Genomic DNA, 22,697 nt, shown 5'->3' with positions numbered 1-22,697 from the left:
CTGCCCACCAGTGCCACAAAGATACCCAACAGAATTATTTTGGCTGACTGATTCTGGAAGATACAGGCTGCAGCAAGATAAAACTGGCTGCTTTGGAAGCAGGTGCCAACCTATTCTATCAGCAAATAAGGAAGAAGTGCTCAGGATATCAAGGCAGCCAAGAACAACCTTATTTTCCTGGCATGCAATAAAGCCCATGGTCCTACACTGTACTTGTGCCCTAAAAAGGAAGAATAAAAATCAGCTTCTTGTCTTCTGGTGAGCCAACAAGAGAATAGAATTGACTGCAATACTTTTCTCTGGCTAGATCAAGAAATGCTTTCTGCATGAGGTGCAGATATATCTCACCTCCAAGAAGCTGGTCTTCAGAATACTCCTGCTACAACTCCTCGGCCATCCTGCAGCCCCTTAGTTTGCTCACCTGAACCTGGAGATTGCCATCTCACTGCCCAACATCACCTCCCTGATCCAACTGATGGAGCAAGGTCTCATATTAATTTATAAATCATACTACAGTCACTGCACTTTTAGGACAATGCTTCTTTCTGTATCAGTCAGTCTAGAGGAACTCTAGCATCATAAAATGCACTGAGAATGTTGTAGCACCCATGTTTCACACATGGAACTCAGAGCTCATAAAGGAAGAAGTGGAGATCACCCAGGCAGCTCCTAAGAGCAATGAAGAAGATGGGAAAGAGGAAAGTCATTTACCTCCGTAGTGCTCTCTGAGATCCTATAAGTGGGGATTACCTTGGCAGACAAATTAATGAATGGGATTCTTTAATGTGCCACAATATCAAGCTCAAAAGACAATCGAAGGTTACTTTGCAACCTTGTAAGGACATCCACTGGATTCTACAGTGCAAGATCAGGAAAAGCACTATCACCAGCCACTTTGCAAATGTAGCTACATCTGCCACAGCTATGAGCTACTCAGAAAAGAATACCAGCACTTTCTATAACTTTGAAGAAGAGGTGGATGATTTCCTCCTTATTTTCATTTTTGCCACTGAAAGGCAGATTGGGAACTGCTTCTTCTGTCTTTATTTTTAATTTGGTCATTGCAAGCCAGAGACACAATACTCCGAATGTTCAAAAACATGTATTTTCTTTTCTGTTTATTTATTCTTTATTCTCAATAAAACAGAATGTGTCCTAACAGTCAGAAATCACGCTGAGATGAGGAGTAGGTCTCTAGTGTTTGTTACTGCTACATTAAACAGAATCCTAACAAACTGAAGAAGCGTGGGAAAAACCCAGACAGATAAACCTCGAAAGTTAAGGCGGGTCTGATCTGTGTCTCTTTGAATGGCTGCTTAATTCCTCAGTACTACACATGCATTTTCCCCCCTGGATAGAGGCCCCCTCCTGCTCGCCATCAGTACTCATGACAGAATGGGAGGTAAGATGATTTCCCCCTTTTTTGCTTGTTTTTTAGGGCTCTGGAACCTAGCCTTCCAATTTCCTTAGGTTCAAGGTCTCAGACTTTTATTTTCCACGGTTATTCATTGGAACATAACACCTACAAATAACAAGACCCACCTGGTTAGCATTACTGATAGCTATTAAATTCCCACTAAACCTCAAAGAAAACAAAGAGAAAGCCACCACAGCACTATTTTACTATAAATTATATTTCAGTGACAAAACTTGAATAGTACAGTGTGCTCTCACATCCCCTCTTCCAGAAAAAAATATTTTGGACAGGAAGCCACAATTATTTGCAGTAAGAACAGATTGACCTATAGGAAACTTGGAGAGGCAAAAATGAAAAAGAAAGCTACATCTGACAAAGATCTGAATTTTTAAGGCTGATTCATGGTTCTGGACTTAGATCAAGCACCAACAGTCTATTTCAGAAATTAGTGGAATTAAAAAAAAAGTTAAAAAAAGTTTTTAAAAAGTTAGAAGTAGCTACTTCTACTATATATTTTATACTGATTGCCAGCAGTTCTTTGGGGTTTAGGTAGGGGATGCTTCCAGCTTTGATATTATTTTAAATGGTCAAAAAGGAGAGAAATGTTATATTGTAATGAACGGGTGGGCAGGCAACCTCCCAACTCACATCAATAACACCCAGCCATGTCTCAGTTTCAATCCCCATTAAAGCTGACTGAAACATGGCTTCGGATCACATGGGCAGGGAGGTTACCTCCAAACTTTCTCCTTTCTGCTAGAAAGATGTAGTCTGTCTTTTTCAAATGAAGTTGAAATTGGGAACTAAAGCTGACAAAGGATTTGTTCAACCTCTCCAGCAACCTCAGAATTAACTGACCAGAATCTCCAGGAATCTGCAGTAGCAATCTAGGAAAAACTGAGATGGAAGGATACCTGTTTCAAGGAAATAGCTACCTTTAACAGGATTAATAAAATAATTTTGGTAGAAATATTATGTAAGATTAATTTTTGTTTTGCTTCTGCATGATTAAGCCTAATACTTTGTCTCTGCTGTTTATTCTCTCTGTACAGGCTCAATAACGGAGCTTTATGCAACCTGGAACATCTTCATAATACAACAGCCTTTCAGTTAGGAGCAGTGACTATGGACTGCACACAGCCTCATATTTTCCTTTATATTTTTCTATGGGAAATCCTTTCAAGTCATGATTTGTGATTTATATTTGTATTTCTTCTGTCTTTTAATGTTTTTTGTATGTGACTACTTAAACTAAAAGGGATTTTTATATTCTATTTTTCTTTTCTTTAGAAAAATGATTTTATTTATCTCTTATGAAATCAGTTTATCTCCCAAAGTGGAGGGGGAAGAAGGGCTGATTCCTTTAGCCACATATCTCAATACTCAAGTCAGGAGATGGTGCTACAGAATTTCTCTGTGGTTGGTTCCACTCAGTGTTGATAGCAGGAGAGTGACTGAGCCCAAAGCCCTTGCTTTGCAGGATTTCTCAGGGCTCAGAGCTTTCCCTCCTCCTTATTATCTACATGAGGCCCAGGGAGGAGCCAGGTATCAGATAATCACCCGGTTACATATCTTGATCCCTAGCCAACCAAGTGATACTGCTAATGTTTAGTGTTAAGTATATGGAGGCTGTTAGCATCTGAACTGGGAGTTTCTGGTGACTTTCCAGCTTTAGTTCTGGATGGGATTACACTTCCCCAAATGGAACTGGTGCATAATCTGGGAGTTATTTTAGATTCATGGCTCTTGCTCAAGGAGCAAGTGACACTTGTGGTCAGGAGGGCTTTTGCACAGATCCATGTCATTCACCAATTATGCTCCTTCCTGGATCACTTCAGTCCTTAATTACCTTTCATTGGCTACTGCAACATATTCCTGCTGGGGATGCCTTTGAAGACCACTCAAAAACTACAGCTGGTCCAAAACATGGCAGCATGAATGCCTGCACCTTAGTTTGCCCATATGCAACCTCTATTTCAAAAACATTATTGGTTATCAGTTGGCTTCCAGATGCAATTCAAATTGCTGGCTGTCATATACCTTATGGCCTGGATATCTATAGGACCAATTCTTTCTAATTGTTTGCACCAGTCCTGTAAGATTTGTCACAGTTGGCATGCTGAAGATCTCCCCAACAAAACAATGCCATCTTATGTGACTTTGGATATATGCTTTCTCAGTTGTTGCCCTGCCCTCTGGAACATCATTCTCCTGAAGTCCAAACAGCCTCAACCTTGCTGTCACTTAAGAAAGCTTTAAAAACTGCCCAAACTTTTCCAGAAGGGTCTGGGCCCAGGCAATTTGTATACCCACATCAGTGACATATTTTAATTCTTATTGCACTTCCTGGATGTCATGTCTTGTTCTGTTTTTATTATTGACAGTTTATCCCTCTCTTTGGCTTTATGTGTGTGTGTGTGTGTTTTTACCAGAGAGCAGCCCACTTTTTATTTTTAAAGTGTTTTGTTTGTTTTGGAAAAAATACTGCTGTTAGCACTTGGGGCACCTAGCAGGTTTTCCTCCCTTTAACTAAAGTTATTTCTAGAATTAAAAGTAAAGTGTCTTACACAAAGAGAAGGGTTTTTTATTGTTTTTATCCTAAACGTGCTTTAGAAAGGGGATTGGGCAAACCCAGTGTCTACTGCTGGCTTTGTCTGAGGCTGTGAGCGTGTTGTCTCCTCCTGCGACTCCAGGCACTTTTTTCTTGGGAATTGCTGACAGGGTCCCTCTGGATCCTGCTGGCTTCTCCCCAGCGATCTGCCCTTTGGAACTTAAATGGGTAATCTCATGGTTTCCACTTTGTCCAGGGAAGCTCTGTTTGCATGGGCACATCACCTGGCTGTTGGTTCAGCCTCAGGGTCGTCTTCACAATTCCACAAAGGCGTCTTAGACTGCCATATTTTCCCCAGAAGACCTTCAATGCAACAGATCATCGAATACCACCCAGGTGAGTGTGCCTTCAACCAGGGGAAAAGATTATAAAAAAGAAAAAGGAAAATAATTATAAGGATTTAAAAGCAAAAAACTTGTTGGGAGTTTGGACTATGAAAGTTTAAAACAGACAAGACAGACTAATTTGAAGTATTATTGTGTTAAGAATGGAGTATTTTTGAAATAATTAATTAAATGAAACATACCTCTGAGGGAAGGAAATTTGTTTGGAGTTGCGGAGGAGGATGATTGGTTGACTTTGCTAAACAAAGAGATAAACTGGGAACACTAAGTTAGAAACGATGTGACCATGGACTAACAAAGCGACATAGAGACTACAATAGAAATGAACCATAGAGACTAAATACACTAAAGGGCTACTAAGTGGGATATAGATATATAAAACTACACAGGTGAATAAGGAATTGTATATTGTGAATACATTTTGGGGAAAAGATCATTATATTCTTTTTTTTCCATTCTCTCTTTGGATTACAAAATAAATATTAATAAGAATGGCTACTACAAGAAAAGCAACAAAAGCTGCAGAAATGTTTACAGTGAGGAGAGGATCATTTACAGAAGGTCAACAGATAGCAGAAAAAGGGATTACTCCAGAATCTTTACAAAAAGTGTTTGAGGAACTAAGGAAGAATGTAACTTCACTGGTAACTACATCAGTCAAAATAGATTTGATTACTTTGGAAGCCAGAATCGAAGAAAGACTTACAACTATGGAAGAAAAGATGACTAAAAATGGAGGAATCCATAATACAGATGAGTGGAGAAGTTAAATTAAAGAAAAAGTAGAAATTTCGGAAAAAGAAATGGAAATAATAAACAGAGAAACAGAAAAAGATTTAGACAATGTTGCTTTACTGGAATTAAAAGAGAAAGAAATTTGCTTATGATTAAGGGCAGTTCCAGAAGAACCTGGTGAAGGTATTAGAGTCCAGCCTAGGCTCCAAGCGATTTAATAAGGAAGGCAGCCACCTCAGGAAGCATAGAATGAACCTGCCATCTACCCAGAATCCTTCTAACAATTAAGATGAGGCAAAAGTAGATTCTTTGGAAATAAGAGAGCCTACAGAGATGCTGCAACAGTTCTTAGGTATTGACCAGTATTGTCATATAACACCAAGACTGCAAGACTAGCACTGATTGCCAGTTTGTTTTTCAGTGCAATTCAAGCTGCTGGTGATCACCTTTAAGGTCCTCTATGACTCAGAGTCTGGCTATTTTCAAGACTGCTGTCCAATGTGTGTCTGAAAGCATGTTTGCTGAGAATCCCCATAACTCATGAAGTGTGACAACAAGACACTTGGAGGCAAGCATTCTCTGCAGGAGCTCTTCTCCTATGAAATGCCTTCCCACCAAATAGAAGAACTGTATACCCTTACTTTTAATGTTCAGGAAGCTTTTAGAAATATGGCTCTTCAAATGTGTGTTTGGGGACTGAGCCAAGAATGGGAGATATACCTGAGTTGGGATAAATTTGGTGTTGTTATAATAACTTTTATGACATTAAGTTGATAGTGTTTTAGTCCTGCCTTAGTCATGAAAGCCAGCTGGGTGACTTTGGGCCAGTTACTCTCTCTCAGCCCACAATGTCAGGCTCGGACAACACGCCGGTCTGTCAATTCCTGTTGCAACCAACGGATCAACATCTGGTTGATCTGGAAAAAGCGGATCCTGCAACTGCGGAAAAAATGCTAAGAAGAAAGAAAAAGTTATGTTGATAGTGTTTATTATACTTTTATGATGTTGATAAACTTCTGAATTATTGTTATATTATACACAGTATGCTATGCTATAAGCCACTCAAAGTCAGATGACTGAAGTAGCATAAAAGCATTTGTAATAAATAAAGTTAATATATTTGGAAGTTTGCCATGGGGATGGAGTAGAAGAAATCCCATGGGCTCTTTGCTACATACATATGTACATACATACATACTGTACATACATACTTGGAGATACCAGGGACTGGGCTTGAAAAAACTTCTGTATGCAATGCATATACTTTATTACTGGACATGCCTTTTCACTAAGACATTTTTAGCTTTAAAACTGCTATAACATATTGGAAGTTAACTTTATAGATTGTGTCTGATTAGCTCTTCCATAAGGTATTATAATAGGAAAATTAGTATAAAAGAAAATTTATTTTTACCAAATGTTTAAAAAGTGAAGACAATCAAACATTAGACAAGTTTTTGAAAGTTGATCTACTGTATAATTTAAAAATGGCTAAGCAACATGAGGCCATTACTAATAAAAATTAGTTTAGTATTTTATGCGATATGCACTTATCTCTTAAGTGTAGTACAAACCTATTTTTCAATACCATCTCAAGAAACTTGGTCCTCCAGCTTCTAATCCAACACCTTAATCTTCACACCACACTGGCTTTTTATTACTACTTTCTTTACAAATAAAGAAGCATATATAACTAATGATACAGCCCACATGCCCAACCTATAACCTGTATGCCAAGTTATAGAGACTTTATATCCACAAAAGGACCTTAAAAATCAGGCACATAGCATTCATGACACACACAGCAACTACTACTGAGATCAGGAACAGATTATTTTTCCTTCCTGTAATGGTTACACTAGGCTCCTATTTATGCTGTAGTAAAGGTAAAGGTAAAGGTTTCCCTTGACGTAAAGTCCAGTCGTGTCCGACTCTAGGGGGCGGTGCTCATCTCCGTTTCTAAGCCTTGGAGCCGGCGTTGTCCCTAAGGACCCGTCCGTGGTCATGTGGCCGGAGGAAAGTGGCGGGCATGGTACACGAAGACCAATGTAAAAGTATATAATCAAAAGGATCAATAACCCAACAAAATGGACCTCGGGGACTGAGAAGTAGCTAGAGAAAGTTATGTAAGTTATCTGCTACCTGTTAGGATGAATCCTTGCAAATCAGTGATAGGATACTGCTAGGATACTGCTGCAGATCTGCTATTCAGAACACACAGAATAACTATATAATATCTATGATTATACCATAATCACAATGTACTCTTTGCTGTGTAGAGGTATCATAATCATATTCTTATTACTATCATACTTGTTTCTTATCTGTATCACAGCAATAGATCAAAAAGATAAATGATATAACTTTGAAGAATTCAAGAGCTGTTGCTTGACAGATTAAAAGCTTAGCATACTGATTCACTTAAAATCTTGATTCAATTTTGAATGTTGTTGGACAGATTTCTCATTTCTTGCAACTCCTTAATATATAAGGGCACTTTTTTTTCCTACAGTTTTATACTGCTTTAAAGATTGCCTGTATTTAAACTCAGTTGAATGACTTCAAGCTTAAAAATGTGAACATGCCATGTATAGGAAAAAAAATTAATATCATACTTAATTTGTTTAACCTGCCTATATAGTGACTGAGAATGCTCACCAATGGTTCTAAGCATTTCCTAGAAAAAATGTGTTGGGATCCCTACCAGAGAACACATAAAATTAACAGGCCAACGCTCTTTCCCACCTAGCCCAACACAACAGCAAACAAGCTGAGGTAGTAGACACTGTTCTGTCTGAAACCCACTTGGGTCTGGCTTGCATAACCCACAGGCAAGCAGCAGCTCCGAAAGTGAAAGTCCCCTCAGACTTATAGGAGGAACTGCTCCAGGCACTTACAAACGATCCCTGGCTACAATGTAACAAAGCCACCTTAACCGAACTAAATGGGCTCTGGTATTGCAATGGAAAACTTTACATTCCAGAAAATCTACACCCAAAAATCTTGCAGCAATCTCATGATAGTAAAACGGCTGGCCACTTTGCTTTTATCAAGACCCTGCGTTTAGTACAGCGTCAATTTTGGTGGCCCACCTTAAGAACTGATGTAAAGGATTATATTCTCACTTGTCTTGTATGTGCTCAAGCTAAACGCAAGGGGGGCAAGCTGCAGGGATTGCTCCAACTGGTGGCTTCCCCTGCAGCCCCATGGAAGGAAATTGCAATGGATTTTATAGTTGATTTGCCTGAAAGCAAAAATAAGACTGTGATTTGGGCAGTAATTGACCTATTTTCTAAGCAGGCACACTTCATTCTTTGCACCAAAATTCCAACAGCTCAACAACTATCCAAACTGTTTGTGCAGCATGTTTACCGACTGCACGGATGCCCTGACTGTGTAATTTCGGATCACAGGGTACCATTCACCTCTAAATTTTGGCGCTCCTTTTTGAAATTAATTGGAGTCCAGCAATCCCTCAGCTCATCGAATCATCCACAGACAGACAGATCGACTGAACGGGCTCAGGCTACTCTAGAGCAATTCTTACACTGCTATGTAAACTTTCAACAGGATGATTGGGTTGACCTGCTTCCTTTCGCTGAAGTAGCTTATAACTCCATGCACCACAGCACAGGATTTACCCTTTTCCAAGTGGTTTCTGGCCAGGACTTTGTACCTATTCCATAGCTTCCCCTAAAACCTCCCTTTGACTGCTCCGCGGGCGACTGGTGCACTAAGGTCGCTTCTACCTGGCCAGTCATCAAGCAAGCTTTGCAAGCAGCACAGACCTACAAACGCTTCGCAGACTGCAACAGACGACCTCAGCGGGACATGAAAGTAGGGGACAAAGTTTACCTCTCCACCCAATTTCTTAAGTCTCACCAGCCCTCCAGGAAACGGCCCAAAATTTATTGGCCCTTTTCCAAATGTCAAAATTATAAACCCAGTGACTGTGCAATTTCAACTCCCTCAAAATTTAAAATGACTTCACCCTGTTTTCCATTGCAGCTTGCTGAAACCTGCCCAGGATTCCTCCAAATGGCATCCAACTTCTCCACCTCCAGCTCCCATGATGATTGATGGGCAACAACACTTTGAAGTCAAAGAAATCCTGGACTCTCGCATTTACTGTGGCGCTTTACAATACCTAATTAAGTGGAAACATTTCCCAGACAACGAATGCATTCTCAGCCATTATGTCAATGCTCCTGCACTAACTCGCAAGTTTCATTCCCAATATCCTGATAAACCTTTCCTTGACTAATACCCCTTTTTCTCCCCACCCTACCCATTCCTTGATTTTATTACTTTACTGCTTGTTGTTAATGTCTCTTAGTTTTTTTTTTTAGGGGGGACAATATGTCAGACTCCTCGACCAAATGTCAATACAACATCTGATCGAACTCGCTTCCATTTTGAAGAAATCCAGAAACCCGTGTCAGCAGACTGCAAGTCGCCAGCAGGGAGGGGGAGCGAGATTGGAGTGTGAATTATATTGTTTCGGTTAGATGCCCCTTGCCCAAGGTCAACGTGCAGAAACCGTTCAAACCATCTGCTGGCACCAGGAAGGGGGTGCATGCCTAGGCTGGGAGTGGGGGGGCGGGAATTAGAGGTTTGTGATTTTAAACTGTAGAATGCGTGGGAAATGGCCATTCACAACTTTTACCTTGTATCAGACACTTCGTTTCATTAAACAGTTAATTGAGCCCAAGTCTCTAGACTGTCTTTGACTGAATGCTTGAGCATGCTGATCATTACATAAAGTCACATTATCAACAGAGTAATTCAATTGCATTTATCCCCTGTACATGACATTGGCATTCTCTCGATTTTGGCAACAATGTATTCACAAAGAAATGTCTGTACATACAACATGCACATATATACGGACACATATATACACATACACTTTCTTTCTTTCTTGGATAGCCAAGAATCTTGTGATCCCATGAAGATAAATTAGAATATTATGATAAATAAGATCCTATTTCATGAAAAATCTTTAAATCCTTTAAGAGGTTATTCAGGGTTCCAATGATATTTACATGTATTTGTACTATATGTAGTTCCAACAGCAGAAAATGTGAGATGGACATTATGGAAAAGTACAGGTGTATCCTGCCCCCCAAAAGTACTATAATGACTGACTGGGATAACCAGTTCTTAAGAGCAGGTTAAGAGAAAATGAATGGGTGGCTTAGTGAAGTCAGAATACTTGTGTTAACTTCTTCTTCTCAAAGTAGAGATTTGCAATTTTTATTGAAATTAAGGTTTATGTTTCTCTTCCTGTAGCTGTGTCCAAATAGGTCTATAACTAAAACAAACTCTTTGGAAACCCCAAGAGAGGGACATCATTCTAGTTTGTGTTAGTTAATTCTAAATCAATATATAGCAATTTTAAAAAACAGGCTACACCGCATACTAAAAACATTTCCCATAATTTACATGTATTTAATACTGAACTTGCAAAACAACATTTCATTTGACACACTGGTAGAGAACATGCCTTCCTTACCTGGCTTTTTTGCTGGTCTTGGGTTTTGGCGTGGTGTGTTTTGCTTTCTTCTCCTTTGGCTCTTTGGGGATCTTGGGGGTTTTGGGAGTCTTGGGTTCCTTCGGCTCCTTCTTCTCCTTGGGTTCTTTCAGATCCTTCGGGTCCTTTTTCACCTTAGGCTTCTTCTTCTTCTTCTTTTCTTCCTGGGAACATTCCAGGGCTTTTCTGGTAGGGTCCTGGTTATCAAGCCCACCAGGAAAACCTTCCTTACCAAATCCTTTGCTGGGACCTTCTGCAACAATATGATTGTTTTTCTTTTTCTTTTTCTTCTGCTGCGGTTGCAGCTCAATTGAGGGAAGGTAATCCACACTTTTCAGTAGCTGGGCATTCGGTCCACTCACCTGAGACATGTCTGGCACTGGTTTTTCTAGGAAGGGCTCTGATGGGGAATGCTAGGAGAAATAAACGAACAATAAATAACTAAATGCTTTAAAATTAGTTCATAGAAAATACACAAGTAACAAATCAATATAGAAAATACATTTTATGTTTTAAATGGAAAATTCATTCTAGAAACTGTTAATGAAGCAGTATTTCTGCTATAACAGGCACTGAAGCATGAAAGATAGGGCCACTTCGATATGTTCAAACCTACATAAAAAGGGGCAAGGAGCAAATATAAGTAAGCTAATAGGAAAATACACATAACTGTAAATAGGAATTAACAAGATACAGAATGACCTATTTATTGCTTTATTCAAATTTATTTATTTAAATGTATATCACTACCCATCTCCCCCAATGGGGGACTAATGAATTAATGAATAGCTGATGAAAATCCCACAACCCTGTTTGTTATCAGTGTATCAATGATTTGAAGAGGAACTGGCAGATAAAATGCTATAAAATAAAGTTTGAGAAAACACACTGGCATATGGGCTAAAACATTAATTTGTACAAAATTTAATAAAATTTCAAAGCAATTAAAAACTATATGTTGTTCTGAAGACTATTTCTTGTCATATTCTGAGTCACGTTCTGTTGTTCTTAAAGGAACCTAGGCCATTTATTTATTTCTTCATTCAGTATATACAGTACACTGCCAAATCAATAGACTCACAATGGTTTATAGCAATCCAATAAAAAAGATACAATCTATTAAAATGCCCACAGCAAGTATTAAAACCAAAATTTGTAAACAATTATGGAAAAAATAAATAACACAACCAAAATATATGAAAAAAATGACAGTTAAAATTAAAAAATGGCAACAATTAACTAGCCACCAAACACACTACAGAAGAACTCTGTCTTAGACACCTTCTGGAATGTTAAGAAGGATGGTGTAAGTCTTAATTCCAAAGGGGAGGTTATTCCGTATGGCCAAAGCTGTGTCAGAGAAACAGCACCTCTTGACTTTTATTCCCCTTATTCACAAAAGAAAATACCAGATGGGTTGATTCAGATAGGTGAATCTACTGTGCGCAGATACCACCATTTAAAATCCATTATCTCAAGCAGTCAGTAGTCATTTCAGAAGTTCATGGCAAGCCATGTGGTTTGAGATTCCCTCTTTTAGTTCATCACAAAGTACAGGTTTTTCAAGATGAGTTCACTTTCATCTTCAGGAACTAATGACACAAGATTCCAGATCTGCCCCAATTATACATACATCTCTTGTCCATCAACAATTTATAAATGGATTGATATGTAAGCAAGATAAATCCAGTTATGTATTGTCAAATCTACAGCTGTTCATCACTGTGAAACCAGGAAGAGGGCAGGATTATGAAACAAACTAATAAAAAAACATTTTGGTGCCTGACAAATTGGATTTTCCTCTCACAATCAATGTAAATATGATTATTTCCACATAACTGGTGTGTTCAGAGTTTATACATAGGTGCAACATGTACAAGCTATAAGGTAGTCTTAAATGGTCTTTTGTTTCATAAACTTCTAAATTCTTTCTTCTGGTGACTGTTTTAATATTTTCTTTTACCTTCTTTTTGCCTATTTTTCTTCCAAGTGTGCCCTTTTTTTTAGTAATTTCTACCTTGCTGTTATTTAATTCTTTATCATTCTCCACAATCTTTTTATTCAGATTTTGATTCCAATATAATATTTGTTTGCTCTGATAACTGAGCAAAGAGTTAAAAGGAACATTAAAAGAAAATGGTAAATGGATATAATCACTAAGGAGACATACTAGGAAGTAGCTAATATCTGTGGAAAGGAAGTAAAAAAAAAAAGACTAAAGCACAAAAGGGATTTAGGCTTGCAGGGGAAGCTAAAAGTAACACAAAAAGGTGGGCCCACTGCTTAGAGAAGATCACAGAGGAGTTACAGACGATAGGGAGAGCTCAGAGCATCTCAAATCCTATTTTGCTTCTGTCTCCTCCCCAAAAGGGAACTGTGTTCAAATGGACCTAGGCAGAACAAATGACATAAGAAGAGTAGCAACCCAAAGTAAGTAAAGAAATAGCTGGATAGCACCAAACTAGCATGAACAAGTTTGTCTCCAGGACCAGACAAATTACATCTGAATCTCAAAAGAGCTTGCAGATATTACCTCAGAACCTGAGATATCTGAGAAATCATGGAGGCTAAGTGCAATGTCAGAATATTGGAGAAAGGATCTGGAAGAAAAACCTTATTAATTATGTTGGGTATGTTTAGCATGAAGAGAAGACTGAAAGGAAATATGATAGCTGTCTTTGCATATCTGAACGGCCTTCATGTAAAAAACAGGGCAGCATTATTGACAGGTGCTGCAGAAGATATGACAAGGAATAATGAGTTTAAATTATATCCAGACACACTTCCTAATAGCAAGGACAGTTCAACAGTGGAACAGAGTACCTTGGAAAGTGTGGACTCTCCTTTGCAGAAACTGGATGGCTATCTGTCAGGGATGCTGTACTACTGATTCCTATGCTGGGCAGGATGTTGGACTAGATGATCTTCAGGGTCTACTCTGGCCTTTATATTGTATGATTCTATTTTTGAGATGTTAATAGTGTTTTTTATTATTCTGCCTGTCATTCTTACATATACTGTCTTCTGGTGTTACATAGGTAGATTAAGTCTGTGGATCTCATACTTTTATCATGATACTTACAGTACATACCACCATGTAAACTCACTGAGAAACCTTGGGCTAATCCCTTTTATTTAGGCCAACCTGTCAGGATTCACATCTGAGTTTTGCAGTAAATCACTTCTCACAGCACTGAAATCAGGTGGTTATGAAATCTGGTGACCATCTTATCTGGAAACTGCTGGTTTCCATCGAGCCAGCTTCAAGCCTTTCACCATCACCTTCTTTATTTTTCTCTTCCTCTTTGGGTCTGCAAGCATTGGGTGATTCTTTCCCCTCTCCTGCTCATGGATAGATGGAAGGTTGTCCCCCTCCTTCCATCTCCCATCTCAGGAATTCCCTCCATTTTCCCCCCTTCCTGACTGGGAGCAATGGAAAAAGGAGGTATTTCTTTTTATCATATCCACTTCTTTATCAGATATTCTTTTCATTTCAAAAGCCTTTCTCAACTTCAAATGAAAAAGTCCAGATATCTGTCTTCTTAGTCATGCAACCACTGAAATATGCAGACATCTCCTTGCATGTTCAGACAGGCATGTATAACATGAAGGAAACTTGGAAGTTGGGGTAGTGCAGGTATGTCACCTGCCATCTCACAAAAATGTTCCTTTTCCTGATAGCCCTTTCAATGAATGACATTTTCAAGGTTGCCCCATCTGTGCTACAAGTTGAAGATATGCTCCACCCTGAATCTTTCCTCCTCCACTCCAAAAGAGGGGGTTGAAGAAAGGCAGAAGCGTGCAATGGAGGCATTCAAGGATCAAGAAGAAAAGTTGGAAAGCTGGGTATATTTTCAGTGTGGCTGGAAGCTGTAGGCAAAAGGCCATATGATTAATCTGTGTCATCACAGGAAATAGTCCAATAAATTTGGTATCTATCTTCTTGTGTGGAAGGGATAAACTTGGTAGAAAACCAGTTGTGATCTCCAACAATGATGCTTCCTGATGCAAATGGTCAGCAGAGCACTTGAAGGAGAACTTCATGTGATCTTTTTTGACTCTTAAGGAGGTCCCGAGAGGCCTGAAGTTCCTGGAGAAAACAGGAAGCCTTTGAAAAACTGGAAGGCATTCAGCACCTGGTATGGGCATAGCAGTAGAGGGTCTGAAATGGAAATAATTTGAGTGGGGGGATGAACTGAGGTATTATAACTAAACTCAGCTGTACATAAAATGTAAGGCCAATTATCTTGCTGGCAGTTTACCCAGCAATGAAAGTATTGCTCTACAGTAGCATTTGTCCCCTCCAGTTATCAGTGCAACTATGTGATAGAAAAGGACTACCAGATCTCTTGTCACATATTAAATTTTGACAGAACTAGTCAGCTGGTTCTCCAGCTGGTAGATTATAAAAGGGCTAATGAAGAAAGAGAAGTAGCTGTTCATAGAATATCTTTCAAAAAAGCTTGGCCATTATTATTGAAAAGAGAAACAGAGAGATGAGATGACCCAAATTAACAGTCAAGAAAGCAGAGAGCTAGAAGAGAGCTGGAATCCCACTCCACCTTTGGGTGGTATATGTGTGGAAATCATGTAAAACCCCGTACGTGGGGGCATGACACAATATAACATCTGTATCTTAAGGGAAGATGGACTCTATATACCATTCTGATAGCTTTTAGATATCCCTTACTGCAGCTGCTGAGCACCAGGACCTGGATAGTTCCTAAAGTTAATGCACTGTATATACTCATTTAAAGTGCGAAGGTCTGCAAGTTCAATTCCCAAAAGAACCCCACAGAAGTCTACTGAATAACTTGGGGTTACCAACATCTGATGATTCCCAATAAGGATGAAAATAGTATTGTGGTGCCTCCTAGTGGTCAAGATAACTGGAAGATGCCACAAAGCCTCATGTCAATGGAAAATAATTACTAGTTTTGCAAAATTAATGGCCAGAAGTCATGCATGGTTGGCTGTCATGGCTGATCTGCAATGTCCTGCAAAGAAAGGACAACATATAACTGTTCCTTGTGGTACAGCTCTCCCTGTATCCAAGAAAGGGGGTAGGGAGAAGGCAAAGAGTATCCGTGAAGGTATATGGGTCCTGCTCTTGCCTAGTTTGGATTTGATTAGTTAAGGATGGGGTCCCCTTCTGGCCCCAAGTGTCATGAGTAAGGATGGCGAGCAGGGGGCTCCCACCCAGACTGTCAAGCGCATGCGTAGCACTGAGGAACTGTTCAGCCATTCAAAGAGACACAGATCGGGACCGCCTTAACCTTTGGGGTTTATATGGCTGGGTTTTCCCACGCTTCCTCAGTTTGTTAGGATTCTTGTTAAGTACTACTAATAAATATTAGAGACCAAGTCATTGTCTCAGTGTGTTTCCTGGTAATCAGGACACCAAGAGTCTCAAAAAGCAGGCCAGGTGTTGAAAGGAAGTAAACAAAGTATAACAGAAGGGATCATAAGTAATATTCTGATTTATGCAGTAAAGCATAAATCTGCTTGTTCTGCAAATTAGGCATGTAAGAGATTCAACAGTTAAAACAAAAACAATTCTGCCTGTCTGAGCTGGTGCTGTGTGAACTGGTGAGAAGTTTGTAAGAGTTCCAGATTCTTGTGGTCCATTCAAATCTCTATAAGGTATATTGTATACTGTCTCAAGGAGATAGCACTAATGGTGAAAGGATTCCTTGATGGCCAACAGCTCCTTATTCAAACTTTCATGGTTTCTTTTGGCTGATAGGAGTTGCTCAGCAAGGAATGCACAGAAAGACGACTATCCATAATCTCCTGAACAGACTGGAGACACCAAGCTGTGAGGCAAAAGCAGAACTATAAACCTATACAACAAAGATGTAGGTGGCATGTGATTGACAACATATGGACTGATAAAGCAAATGGCTATTTGAAATGAAGAAAAGCTTATTTGGCTTCAGAATCCCCTTCTTGGTAGCACGAATCAAGAATATACTTAGTTGAAGAAATTTATAATAAATTTGTGGATTGAAAGACCTGCTCTGTTTTGTATATGTTTGATTTAAATTTATTATTTTTTATGCTCCTTGAAAGCTTTACTTAAGAGAAACCTGAAAATAAATTGATTCAAAATAAGTGTGCCCATATAGGAATAAACAGATCAAGGTCATTTCAAGTACAGTGGTTATTACAATGCAGCCACAAGACAATAATGGCAAATCACTTCCATATAATGCCAAGACAAGTATATGGAAATGTCCATGAAATCACCACCTCGATTTGAAAGGAAATTTACTGTTGATCATAAATTTGTACTACAAATTCTAGACATATCTTATTATCAAACTTTTTTGGGGGGGGGGAATCCTACCAGGTTTCTGACCTACTCAAAGACATCACTTCAGTAGAAATATTGAAACATTGCCTGTTTTGGTATCCTGAGTGTATGGCAATACCCCAAATATACCTCCTAGCTGGTTTGTTGATTTGCAGTGTAACCTCTTGCAAGTCGGTATATTGGCTTGCAAGGTAATCTGTAGATTAGTGATTCTATCTTTAACAAAATAGCCTGTGTATGCTTGGGCTTTGGTTGCACTTGGGGCATTCTGGTCAATATGTGCCAAAACTGACTAATACAGCCCTTATTGTAAGTAATGCTGCATGTGGAATGGGTAAAACTAATGCTGGTAACCTACTCTGCATCTTCTGTAACTTACTAAAAAGTGTTACATGGAAACCTTGAAAGCTACATTTGGCAGTGGAGGTCCTAGACTATGGTCCCATTTGCTGATGACCATGGCTTATGAAAGACCGTTATGTGGAATATATGACAAGAAAATAGTAAAGAAAATGAAATAATTAATGAAATGGAACAAAGAAAAATAGATATACTCTTTCTTTGTGTCTGTGAAATAAAGAGAAAGAAGGATGTAATAGAACTAAATGAAACTTACCTTCTTTTGTGGAGTACAGATGATGAATACATGCAGAGAACTGTAGGTGTCGGTTTAATTATGATAGAAAGCGTTAAGATGTACATCAGAAAGTATGAATTGTCAGCTATGTTATTTATACATATGAAAATAGAAATCATATTTTTATGATGAACTTGTTTTTATGGTATTTTAATCTTTTGTTATTTTAATTTGATTGTAAACTGCCTAGAGTTGCTTTGGCGAGATGGGCAGTGAAGAAATGTGAGGAATGAATGAATGAATGAATGAATGAATGAATGAATGAATGAATGAATGAATAAATAAATAAATAGGGGTTCTTAGGAAGTTCATGGGGTAAAATAAGAAGAGGCAGAGTCAAGAATGAATGGATGGTAAACATAAAAGCGTGTGACCAGTATGAAAGCAGTATTTTGACATGGTCATACAGAGAGAAAAATGAGGGCTGAATTGCCAAACAAATCTATCAAGGGAGAGTGAATGAGTCAAGAGGAAGAGGAAGACCAAGAAAGTTGTGGTTGGATGGAGATGATGAGATCCTTGCAAAGAGAAAGAGATTAGGAGCTTAATATATGAGGTGCTGCATGAACACGGGGGGAAGCAAGGGTGGTGTGCAGTGATAGAAATATATGAGAGAGTAAAATGAATGCTATTGGTATAAATTACTTTTTGCTACATTTCCTTCTATATTCCTCATATCATACTTTTTAAAAGTGTATTATTACTTGTTTTCTGGACTCCATACAAAGTTGCTTATCCTAAAAAGAAATAGCATATTATGTATGTCTGGCATGTATTATAAGGGAATCTTGATACCTTTCAAAATTGCTTCTCTACATACTACGAATTACAGTTTTGCAAAGGATTCATTTTGTTTCCAATATTCATAGATGTATAGGAAGTATGCCATTTACAACAAACACATAGGGAGATCCATATGCTGTACACTGTGGAGTGTGTGTGTGTGTGTGTGTGTGTGTGTGCACATAAACCTTCTAATTAACAGGGAAAAAGTGAACGGGTGTACCTAGGCTTATATTTGTAAGTCATTTCAACAGTTTTTATGACTGGTAAATACGGTCTAGAGAATGGAGGTTAAACTCAAGTTTGCACTAGCAGACATATGAATATGAATATGAAGCTGATGCAGAATAAAAATATATGGACTTAACAGAACTAAGCTGAAGCTCCATTAATTTTAATAACCTATTTCTATTCAACTACTTCATTCCATGTAAGAATAATATATACTTAGTTCACATGAACTAGTTCAGAACATACAATATTCATCAATTTGCATAAAGATTAAAAGTAATCCTCCCATTAACTTAATAGTAAGGGAAAAATAGTAGATGGTATCTCCATGCCCTCATGATACAAATTAGCTGGGCTAGCAAGAAGTCCCATGCTAATAATAAACTTGAGATTTTTGTTATTTGTTCAGTCACTTCCAACTCTTCGTGACTTCATGGATCAGCACACGCCAGAGTTTCCTGTTGGTTGTCACCACCCCCAGCTCCCCCAAGGTCGAATCTGTCACCTCTAGAATATCACCCATCCATCTTGTCCTTGGTTGGCCCCTGTTCCTTTTGCCTTCCACTCTCCCTAGCATCAGCATCTTCTCCAGGGTATCCTGTCTTCTCATTTATGTGGCCAAAGTACTTCAGTTTTGCCTTTAATACCATTCCCTCATGTGAGCAGTCTGGCTTTATTTCCTGGAGGATGGACTGGTTTGATCTTCTTGCAGTCCAAGGCACTCTCAGAATTTTCCTCCAACACCACAGTTCAAAAGTGTCTATCTTCCTTCACTCAGCCTTCCTTATGGTCCAGCTCTCGCAGCCCTATGTTACTATGGGGAACACCATTGCTTTAACTATGCAGACCTTCGTTGTCAGTGTGATGTCTCTGCTCTTAACTATTTTATCAAGGTTTGTCATTGCTCTCCTCCCAAGAATTAAACATCTTCTGATTTCCTGGCTTCAGTCAGCATCTGCAGTAATCTTTGTGCCTAGAAATACGAAGTCTGTCACTGCCTCTATGTTTTCTCCCTCTATTTGCCAGTTATCAATCAAGCTGGTTGCCATAATCTTAGTTTTTCTGAGGTTTAACTGCAACCCAGCATTTGCACTTTCTTCTTTCACCTTCATCATGAGGCTCCTCAGTTCCTCTTCACTTTCAGCCATCAAAGTGGTGTCATTTGCCTATCTGTTAATGTTTCTTCCAGCAATCTTAACCCCAGTCTTGGATTCATCCAGCCCAGCATGTTGCATGATGTGTTCTGCGTACAAGTTGAACAGGTAGGGTGAGAGTATGCAACCCTGCCGCACTCCTTTCCCAATCTTAAACCAGTCCATTGTTCTGTGGTCTGTTCTTACTATTGCCACTTGGTCATTATACAGATTTCTCAGGAGGCAGACAAGATGACTTGGTATCCCCATACCGCTAAGAACTTGCCACAATTTGTTATGGTCCACACAGTCAAAGGCTTTAGAATAGTCAATAAAACAGAAATAGATGTTTTTCTGAAACTCCCTGGCTTTTTCCATTATCCAGCGGAAATTGGCAATTTGGTCCCTAGTTCCTCTGCCTTTTCTAAACCCAGCTTGTACATCTGGCAATTCTCGCTCCATGAACTGCTGAAGTCTACCTTGCAGGATCTTGAGCATTACCTTATTGGCATATGATATAAGTGCCACTGTTCGATAGTTTGAACATTCTTTAGTGTTTCCCTTTTTTGGTATGGGGATATAAGTTGATTTTTTCCAATCTGATGGCCATTCTTGTGTTTTTCAAATTTGCTGGCATATTATTCAGATAACCAAGTCCTATGCCAAGAAGTGCTTTGTAGGTGGAAACCAGCATCTTGAATTGTATCCTGAAACCATCGCGCAACCATTGCAGTTTGCGGAACAGTGGTGTCTCACGGACTTAATGAGGCATGATCAACACTGCCCACGCTGTGTTCTGGACCAACTGTAGCTTCTAAGTAGTCTTAAAGGGCAGCCCCATGTACATTACAGTACAGTACATTACATTACAGTGATCCATTCATGATGTGACAGCCAGTTTGGTCTAGTAACCAGGACACTGTGAGTTCTAGTTCCGCCTTAGGCATGAAAGCCAGCTGGGTGACCTTGGACCAGTCACTTTCTCTCAGCCCAACTCACTTTACAGGGTTGTTGTTGTGGAGAAAATAGGAGGAGGAAGGAGTAGTAGGTATGTTCGCCACCTTGAGTTATTTAAAAATAATAATAAAGGCAGGATAGTAAGTAAGTAAGTAAGTAAATAAATAAATACATACATACATACATAAATAAATAAATAAATAAATTGCGAGTAAATGTCTGAAGGGCCTCCTTTTCCAGGAAAGGGTGCAACTAGTGTACTAGATAGACCTGTGCAAAGGTCCTCTTGGCCCTAGCTGCCACTTGCTCATTGATCAGGAGTTGTGAATCAAATATGACCCCCAGGTTGTGCACCAGTCTTCAGTGGGGAAGTACAACCCCATCCAAGGCCAAAGATGGAAGATCATCAAAGGCAGAGGGCCCAAATATCCACAGCTGCTCAGTCTTGTTAGGATTGAGCCAAAGTGTGTTCCTCCTCATCTAGACCTGCACAGCCTCCAGGCACTTGGTCAGGATTTAGACTGCACCACTAGGCCAGGGGTTGAGTTATACAACTGGGTATCATCTGCATATTGATGATACCTAACACAGACCAGATGACCTCATCCAGAGGTTTCATATAGATGTTAAACAGAAGGGGAGAGTTAACCCCTGCAGCACCCACAAGCAAGGGGCTGTGGATTCAACCTCTTTTCCCACCTGTCAACAATGACTGAAAACAGCCACAAAGAAAGTTGGAGAACCACTGCAAAACAGTGTCCCCCACTCCCAAACTTTCTACTGCATTCAACTTACTTTTTATTTTTCTTCTATTTATCTCACTTCCAATTACACATTTTTCCTTCTTTCAGCAAAATTCATTCCTTGCAACAGGCCATCTTCCTATCAACATTTGCATATCTTATAAATTTCTCTATCTTTGTTCTATTTTTAGTAATCATTCTACTAAGGAACATGAACTCATCTACTTGCTCTATTTTTTTTCCATTTACATATAACTTGCAATCATTAATTCCATTTTCTCTGTCAAATACAAGTATCCTGGTGTTTCACACATTAATTTTCAAATCCATATTCCTTGTTCTAGTCATACATATAATATTTGCTGTAAAGCATTTGGATTCAATATAGTATCTGAATCCAAATTTGTATACAATTTGCATACAATTATTCATAAAGACTTTAAACAAATAAGGGAACATCACACATCCTTGTCTTTCTCCATGATCAATGCTGAACCATTCTTTAGGCATGGCATTTATTCACCAGGTTTCACTTCTATATTCATACAAAACATTAATTTAAGCCTATTCATTTTCTCATATACTTTCTCTAAATCAACAAAAGTACAAGAAAACAAGAAGCTTTCTTTCTCATAGGCACACATTTTTCAAGGTATTACTGAAGAGCAAAAATCTGGTCTGTGCACCCACTCTCTGGCAGAAAGTAATCCCCCTGTAGTTTTTACATTCACTATTGTTATTTTTCCCTTTATACATGGGAACAGCATTTTTCCAATCTTGGGGCAGTCTTTATATGTATGATAAACTAGTTGCATAGCTGTTCCATAAGCAAGGTACAACTATATTTTAATAACTCTTAAGTTATACCATCTATGCCTGCAGCCTTCCCGTTTTTCAAAATTCTCATACCATTAATGACTCCCTTTTCGTCATTCTTGAGTCTCTGAATGAACCAAATGCTTTTTCTGCACTCATCTCATTCCCACCTTTCCTTTCATGTCACCTAACAAGTAACTTTTCCTTCTGGAAATAGTTGTATAAAGTAGAACAGGAATCTACACTTAAGCATATACCTATTTATTGACACAAAATGTAATGTGGTAGATACTTTAAAATAAACAATAAACACTCTTTAGACATTATAGAAGGATAAATGGGGAAATTAGAAAACTATAGCATTCTAGATATAAATGCTTAATATAAAAGGAAAGGTAGGAAAGAAGAGTCTTATGACTTTAGTAATTTCACAGATACATC

At 38.8% G+C, this 22,697-nt stretch overlaps 1 protein-coding gene across 1 annotated transcript in view; it reads right to left on the bottom strand.

Moving 5' to 3' along the window:
• Positions 1–22,697, bottom strand: part of CHD7 (chromodomain helicase DNA binding protein 7) — a 203,949-nt gene that overhangs the window by 106,076 nt on the left and 75,176 nt on the right. The window contains exon 4 of the mRNA XM_063299329.1: positions 10,623–11,053. Coding sequence (XP_063155399.1) covers positions 10,623–11,053 — 431 coding nt within the window. The remainder of the gene's footprint in view (positions 1–10,622; positions 11,054–22,697) is intronic.

Source organism: Candoia aspera, chromosome 3, assembly GCF_035149785.1.
Source record: "Candoia aspera isolate rCanAsp1 chromosome 3, rCanAsp1.hap2, whole genome shotgun sequence".
In the NCBI taxonomy this organism is placed as follows: Eukaryota; Metazoa; Chordata; class Lepidosauria; order Squamata; family Boidae; genus Candoia; species Candoia aspera.
The sequence above is the reverse complement of the archived record's forward strand: the minus strand, read 5'-3'. Positions and strand labels throughout refer to the sequence as shown.